General features: G+C 34.5%; 1 protein-coding gene across 1 annotated transcript; it reads left to right on the top strand.

Annotated features, from left to right (window-relative positions):
* The first annotated feature begins 429 nt into the window (after positions 1-429).
* Positions 430-4664, top strand: LOC119666132 (uncharacterized protein K02A2.6-like). The gene is made up of 2 exons (XM_038075413.1): positions 430-1495; positions 1573-4664. The coding sequence occupies exons 1-2, from the start codon at positions 430-432 to the stop codon at positions 4662-4664; spliced, it is 4158 nt and encodes a 1385-aa protein (XP_037931341.1).
* The last annotated feature ends 4027 nt before the right edge of the window (positions 4665-8691 follow it).

The raw sequence follows: 8691 nt of genomic DNA, 5'->3' as shown, positions 1-8691 counted from the left end.
CCACTGGCTCGACCTCTATTTGTTGTTCTTGTTGCAGGCACCCAATGAAGATTGTATTCTATAAATGTGTTTTCAATGTAATCTGTCTTACTTACTAAAAATGTTTCAAATAAAACAAATATATCGAATTTTTTAATATACTTCATAAATTCTATAAACTTATACTTATTTGCTAAACCAGCTACATTATACGATAATATTTTAAATTTTGTTACGATATAAAAGCAATTATCGTAACGAGATGGCATCACTAAGGTGATCAGCTGTTTTGGAGCATGCGAAGAAGATAGATAGGAAAAAGCGCGTGCACATGTAATAATTAATTGATAATTGTATAAATGATTGTGAATAAATAAAATAGAATTATCTAAACACAGAAATATAACAGTGGCGACGAGGAAAACTTTTAAAGTGTAAAAATATAGCAAGATGGCAGAGCAACTTGCTGATATTCTGAAACAAATTCAGAATCAAAATCATCAAGACAATCTTGCAATGCAGAATCTTATCGCAAAATTGTTTAAAGAAGGAAAATCAGAAGTAGCGGAGCATTCATCGTCAACATCCAAGCCAACAGAACCAGAATTCATAATTGAAGCACTTGCATCAAACATCACAGAATTTTGTCACGATCCAGAAAATAACATTACATTTGACACTTGGTACATGCGGTACGAAGATCTGTTTCTAATCGATGCTGCAAAATTGGATGATGCCGCAAAAACACGATTGCTTTTACGTAAATTGAACACCATTGTTCATAATAAATACATCAATTATATTCTACCAAATCATAGTCGCGATTTTACTTTTAAAGACACAGTAGAAAAACTTAAGAAACTTTTTGGAAATCAGATTTCACTATTCAATACTAAATTCAATTGCTTACAGATAACAAAGCAGCCCACACAAGATTTCGTTACATATGCGAGCATGGTTAATAAGCAATGTGAATTATTCAAACTGAATGATTTAACTACAGATCAATTTAAGTGTCTAATATTCATTATGGGGTTAAAGTCACCATCAGAATTTGAATTACGCACAAAAATGTTAAATAAATTGGAAAATGAAAGCACGAAAGTCACGTTGGAGACCTTATCAACAGAATGCCAAAAGATACTAAATTTAAAAGTCGATACAATGCTCATAGAAAGCAATGCACAGGTAAATCGTTTACGTGTCAATAACCATAAAACTGAAAAACAAATCAAAAATAATGGCAAGTCAAAAGAACCTTCAAGTTTACCGAAAACACCTTGTTGGTTTTGTGGTGAATTTCATTACTCGCGGCACTGTCCATTCAAAAATCACAAATGCGACAGATGCAAACTTGTCGGGCATAAAGAAGGATATTGCAAATACCGAAAAACTCAAAATGAAAATCAAAAATACCATAAAATTGATAAGGGCCGTCAATTCAATTCAAAAAGCATCTTTACTACAAACAAAGTCAATATGATTAAACGCAAATACATATTAGTCAAAATTAATGGCACACCATTAAATTTGCAACTTGACACAGCATCAGATATAACAATAATTTCTGAAGACAATTTAAAAAAATCCAAGCCGATAATGTTAGCGAATCAGAACATACAGCACGCAGCGCAACAGATGAGTTACCATTGTCAGCAAAATTTAAATGCAACGTAGAATTTCGAAATCAACAGCAAAGTTTAACTTGTTTTGTTACTCCTATACAAAATCTCAACGTAATGGGTTTAGATTGGATACAAGAATTAAACTTATGTAATATGTCAATCAATTCTATTTGTAATAGTATTTGTCAAAATCAGGATAGTATTCAATTGTGTTCAAATCCGAATAAAGATACTCACCTGAAACATTTTTTTTCAGATGTATTCGATGGCAAAATGGGGTTATGCACTAAAACAAAAGCAGTAATCACAACGAAACCAAACGTTCAGCCAGTATTTAGGCTAAAGCGTCCAGTTGCATATGCGGTACAACAACTAGTTGAAGATGAATTCAAAAGACTCCAAGAATTAAAGGTTATTTCACCAGTAAACTTCTCCGCATGGGCAGCACCTATAGTTGTTGTGAAAAAAACAAACGGAAACGTACGCATATGTGCTGATTTCTCAACTGGTCTAAACAACTGCCTCGAATCACATCAATACCCATTACCATTACCAGAAGATATATTCTCAAAATTGGCAAATTCAAAAATATTTAGCCATATAGATTTATCGGATGCATTCTTACAAATCGAGGTTGATGACGCATCGAAACATCTACTAACAATAAATACACACATCGGGCTATTCCAGTATAACAGAATGGTTTTTGGAATAAAAACATTTCCAGCAATTTTTCAACAAATTATGGACCAAATGTTAGCAGGACTAAATTGCACTGCATCATATATTGATGACATATTTGTTTCCGGTAAAACAGCATCTGAACATACAGACAATTTATATGCAGTTCTTACAAGGCTACGTGATTATGGGTTTAAATTAAAATACGAAAAATGTAATTTCTTTAAAACTGAAATTAAGTATTTAGGGTACATCATTAATCAAGAAGGGTTAAAACCTGATCCAGAACGTATTGCCGCTATCAAGCAAATGCCAGAACCATCAAATATTACAGAATTACGTTCTTTTCTTGGCGCAATAAATTTTTACGGAAAATTTGTTCCGAAGATGCGTGAGTTAAGAGGACCACTTGATAATTTACTTAAGTTAAATGTAAAATGGAAATGGGACGCGATACATCAGAAGTCTTTCCATCATCTTAAAGCTATAATGTCATCAAATTTATTATTATGCCATTATGATCCAAATCAGAAGCTAATTGTAGCTGCTGACGCATCAAACTATGGGTTAGGCGCATGCATCATGCATGAATATTCAGATGGATCCATTAAACCTATTTGCCATGCTTCACGTTCTCTCACTCCGGCAGAACAAAAATATAGCCAGATAGAAAAAGAAGGACTTGCACTCATATTTGCAGTTACCAAATTTCATAAAATGTTGTATGGAAGAAGATTTATATTGCATACCGACCATAAGCCTTTACTGACTATTTTCGGTAGAAAAACAGGCATTGCTATACATCAAGCTAATCGTCTTCAAAGATGGGCAATTCAGCTTTTAGGATACGATTTTGAAATAAGATTCATTTCAACAAACAGTTTCGGATACGCTGATGTATTATCTAGACTTATAAACAACAACGAAAATATTTCTGAAAATTACGTTGTAGCATCAATCAAATTAGAAAGAAGTGTAAATTCAATTATAGTTAACACTATAAATACTTTACCAGTAACACATAAAATGATCACATATGAAACAGCAAAAGATCCAATTCTAAAACAAATAATATATTATATTACAAATGGTTGGCCTAACAAAACAATAAATAATAGAGAATTACAAGCATTTTTACACAGGAAAAATGAGTTATCATTAATAAATAAATGTGTTGTGTACGGTGAACGTATTGTTATCTCACAAGTCTACAAAAAACGTGTACTTAAACAATTACATCGTGGTCATCAAGGTATTGAGCGTACCAAGGCATTAGCACGGAGTTTTGTATATTGGCCAAACATTGATACTGATATAAAAACATTTATTCAAAATTGCAATCAATGTGCAAATGCAGCAAAGATGCCTACGAAAACATTACTTCATTCTTGGCCCACACCAAGCGAACAGTGGGAGCGGGTGCATATAGACTATGCTGGACCGATAGAAGGATGGTATTTTTTGGTCATTGTCGACGCATATTCAAAGTGGCCGGAAACTGTTCAAACAAAAGCAATGTCATCACAAGCAACCGTGAATATTTTAAATGATATTTTTGCCCGATTTGGTCTGCCAAAAACAATCGTATCAGATAATGGAACACAGTTTCGTAGTGAACATTTTGAACAATTCTTAAAACATAACGGCGTTGAACATCTATATTCCAGCCCTTACTATCCAATGTCGAATGGTCAAGCTGAAAGGTTTGTAGACACTTTCAAAAGATCTTTAAAAAAATTAGAAGGAGAGGGGACGATCACACAAAATTTATGCACATTTCTTCAGACATATCGTTCAACACCGAATGTAAACTCACCAGAGAAGCGATCTCCAGCAGAAGTCATGTTCAGAAGGAAAATGAGAATAAATTTAGATTTGCTGCAGCCAAAAAAGCTACACAATGCAAAGTTAAGTCCAAATAAATTCAAAATGGAAAAGCAATTTAACAAAAGGCACGGTGCCAAGGAAATAAAATACTTTCCATCAGATAAAATTTACGCCAACATTCCAAATGGAGTTAACCGTTTCAAATGGATGCCTGGGGAAGTCATTGAGAAAAAAGGAAAAGTAATGTACAATGTTATTCTGAACAATGGAAAATTAATTCGAATTCATTGTAATCAATTACGAAAGCGCTACCACGACCAAAATAATAACCACAAGTTTTGGGAAGCTGCACTAGATGTGTATGACTTACCGCAACAATCAGATCAGTTTACAAAAGCACTCAACAATCAGACACTGCCTAATATTCTACCACTATCGACATCGCCAACCGAGTTACCCATAATGCCTACGACAATTTCAACACCTACATCACCTGTTCTTCGTAGGACAACACGTAATCGCAAAGCAGTCACTAGGTTTCAACCACAGTAAAACATTTCGAAAAGGGAAGGTGTTACGATATAAAAGCAATTATCGTAACGAGATGGCATCACTAAGGTGATCAGCTGTTTTGGAGCATGCGAAGAAGATAGATAGGAAAAAGCGCGTGCACATGTAATAATTAATTGATAATTGTATAAATGATTGTGAATAAATAAAATAGAATTATCTAAACACAGAAATATAACAAATTTATATGCTAATTTAGTGTCTGACCTGGCGGCATTTGCATTTTTTTGCGCTCCACAGTATTTAATTTTTTGTTTGACATCTTTAACGATTTCCTTTTTTACAAACAGTTTTTTGGCTGATTTATTTTTTTAAAAAGCTTGTTTTTCTCCACCACTTCTTCCACTTCAATCTCACCATACAATTGCTTTAATTGCTCAACAGCGTCACCATCTTTGTACTTTAGTTTCTTATTTTTATCAAAGTGCATCCATTTTCCTGATATATTTATACTGTCATTTTTAACATAAATTTTGTGAGTCTTTCTGATGGCTTGAAGATCTCTTTTCAGCTGTAATAAAGCTGATTTATTTTCCTGTCTAGTCAAGCTCAAGTCCTTTTCAATATAAATCGGAGTGCCATGCAGTTTTTTACCATTCTTTAAGACATCTTTTGCCATTTCTGTTGTTTCCAATTCTGCAATTACACTCACTTTATTTTTCTTTTCAAATATTACTTTTGTGTCTCGAACTTTAATACTTGTCATAGCCATTTTATCTCGGAAAATTGCCTCCAGATCACTTTTTTTTGCTTTATCTTTTAGTAACCCTTTCAATAGTACATTACGACTTTTACTTTGTTCGACAAGTCTTTCAATCTCCCTCCTGTCCACATCTCTATCATTTCTTAATTGTTCTAATTCTAGTTTCAGCCTTTGGTTCTCGTTCTCCAATTTTTCCATTTTCAAAGACACGTTGCCTATCTGTTCTTTAAGTTCGCCTATGTCACTCTTTGATGCTAGCGTAGCTATTTGGGAATCAAAGTTGTTACTCAAGCCTGCAATATTCGATTCGAATTTATCCGTCATTTGCTGAATAGCCAGCATAACATCACCAAGCGATAAGTCTGGCGAAAGCTCAGATCGCATACGTTTTTCTTGCCTCTGTGCTTGCCTATTCGGTGTGCACAGGTCCGATTTACTCGTGGCGTTTTTTGCGTCTGCTGGTGGCGATCTTTCAACTGGCATATTATATATATATGTTTTATTTAATGTTATGATATAACTGAAAAGTTTTTAATTTTTTAAATTCTGCTTGTGTTTTCTTTGAAAGCATAAAATTCGGTTTGATACACAAACCCGACAGCACAGACAAGAACCACTCAGAGGTTTATACTTAGTATATTTTCTATAATTTTGTATCGAGCTTAACGCTGAATATAATTTTAAGTTCCACTGATCGTAAGCACTTTTGTGTATATTTGGTTTTTTACTGTTGTTAAATACAACGTTACTTTGTCCACTGAAGTCTCAATAAATAAAATTATATTATTGTCAAATTTTTGCACAACATTCCAACGCGTAGTAATTACACAAACGTTTATTTTCAGTAATCAACCAATTGCCATTAGTTTCTCACGATACAACTTAAATTTTTCATTAAACTTTTCAGCGCGCGCACTTATTAGATATCATTCAATAGGGTTGCCAATCCAAACAGACCCATTGTATTCTACGCAGCTCTTGTTCGGTGGAATAAAGCGCAGCAAAATGCTGCAATAGTCAAATGCAATATACTGCAAAGACTCGTATGCATCGCTATGACGGAAACTATTCGAACATGTCCCACATCAGCACTGGAGTCCATAGTTGGTCTCACCTCTCTGCACCTTTTTATTAAAAAGACAGCAGCTATGAGTGCAGCTAGGCTACATCCTGTTATCAACATGCACGGAAGTCTCGTCAGTCAAAACTCTATCTGCAGACTAGTTCCTGGCATAGAGATCTGCGATAGGACAGATCGCATGAAGATGGAACTTCGCTTCGGTAGGAAGTTCGAAGTCCTCATACCCGATCGAAATGGCACTCCTAGACTCGAACCAAAAGTGATATCGTGGTATACTGATGGTTCGAAAAGCAAGGAAGGAGTTAGTGCTGGAATATTTAGTCCAAACACCAGAATCTCGCTCGCGCTGGGTATATGGCCCACTGTATTCCAAGCTGAGGTTCACGCCATCAAGGTCTGCGCTCGTATTAACATTAACAAGGGGTTGAAAGGCGCCCGAATCTGTATTTATTCAGATAGTCAAGCAGCAATCAAAGCGTTATGTGCCTGAAAGTTTTTCTCAAAACTTCTAGCAGACTGCTATGACACACTGCAGCAGCTGGCAAGCAATAATAAAGTGACACTGTGCTGGGTGCCTGGTCACACAGGAATTAATGGTAATGAGTCTGCCGATAGTCTTGCAGGGGCAGGATCCGCCACTTTAATCTGTGGCCCAGAACCTTTTTGTGGATTAAGTTGGTCTACAACTAGGTCTCTAATCAATGATTGGATCTCAACCGAGAGAAGTCGCTACTGGCGCGACAGTTGAGGTAACCGTCAGGCTAAAGAGCTGGTTCTCCCTTATAGTTATAATAAGATATCCTCCTTTAGCAGAACAGAGTTGAGGTTGCTAGTGGGATATCTAACGGGTCACCATGGGCTACGTTACCACCTCAACAAAATGGGCATATCCGAAGAGATAGATTGTAGACTCTGCTTGGAGGCAGAGGAGACAACCAGCCACATTCTATGTGACTGCCCAGTTTTGATCTTGGCCAGGAGATCACTGGGTCGGGAATTGCTAGCACCTCCTTACATTAAGAGGTCCTCAACAACCGACATTTTGGCCTTAATTCGAAAGGCGGAATGTCTTTTGTTCAGTTAGGGTCTGTTGTAGCACAAAAGATTAATCATGATCGCGGTGCTCTGCTTAAATGGGAGCTAGTACCCTCTTCTTTCTTATTCTTATTCTTATTAAACCTAAAAAAAAAACAAATATAAATTAAAAAAACTCACTCTGCACATCTACTTAGTTTGTGTTCCTTTTCTTTCTTTCTTTCTTTCCAATCATATATGTACCTTATTTTAAACTTAGGCACTTACCATCATCGTCTAATGACATCACCATGCGCTGCTGGCCTACCCAGCCACAAAAAAAAAATTAAAGAAAAGAAATTGTGGATAATCAAAAGAAAGAAAAAAAGCAAAACAAGGACACCTGATGTGCTTACGGCTTGATCATATTGATCATATATCATTTAAACTAAAACAATTTTTTTATAATATTCTTATCTAGTGTGACTATTATCGTATTCAAAATAAATTAATAATGAATATTATAGATAAATAGATAATTTCATAGATAAAACCAATTACTTCCCGAAAAATTAAAATCTTGATGTGTATATAAAAAAAATCAAATTATTAAAATAAGTAGGCAAAAAATTTAATTTAGAAACAAAAAAGGTATAAGATTGTATATAAAAAAATTGGAAGAAACTAAAACAGCAATAAGACATGGAAAATTGAACAACTAAATAAGCACAATTTAATTTATTGTTTAAATGAATTTAATTAATTTAATTATATGCAGTGCAGTAAAAAAAAACCATATCTTGCAGCACTTCCACGTGGTCTTAGTATTCCCCGTTGCTATTATACAACTGTAGGGTTAGCTTACCGTCCCATTTGCCGGTAGATGTACTTGCGGTGAGTCCTAGGGCTAATTTCATATGCTTAGTACTCCTTATTGGACTTGACTTATTACGCATATAATACGGCTTGTTAGGTTGTTAAATAAAATTTTCGAAAATCAATTGTTTAATAATTATTATTGTCTTATTCTTTTGTTAATTAAACAATTTCACAAATATAAATTTATTTGAATTTTTCGATCATCTAAAAAATTTTTTTTTTGTTTTTTAATATTGCACCTAGTACAAATAACAAAAAAAAAGGTACTAATAAGCAATTTGATTTGAATATTTAATGTAAAAAAAATGAAGCTATTTTGCTACTCGCTGTCC

The sequence above is a fragment of the Teleopsis dalmanni genome, chromosome 1 (genome assembly GCF_002237135.1).
Source record: "Teleopsis dalmanni isolate 2A chromosome 1, ASM223713v2, whole genome shotgun sequence".
NCBI lineage: Eukaryota > Metazoa > Arthropoda > Insecta > Diptera > Diopsidae > Teleopsis > Teleopsis dalmanni.
Note: the sequence above shows the minus strand (reverse complement) of the source record. Positions and strands in the feature narration are given on the sequence as shown.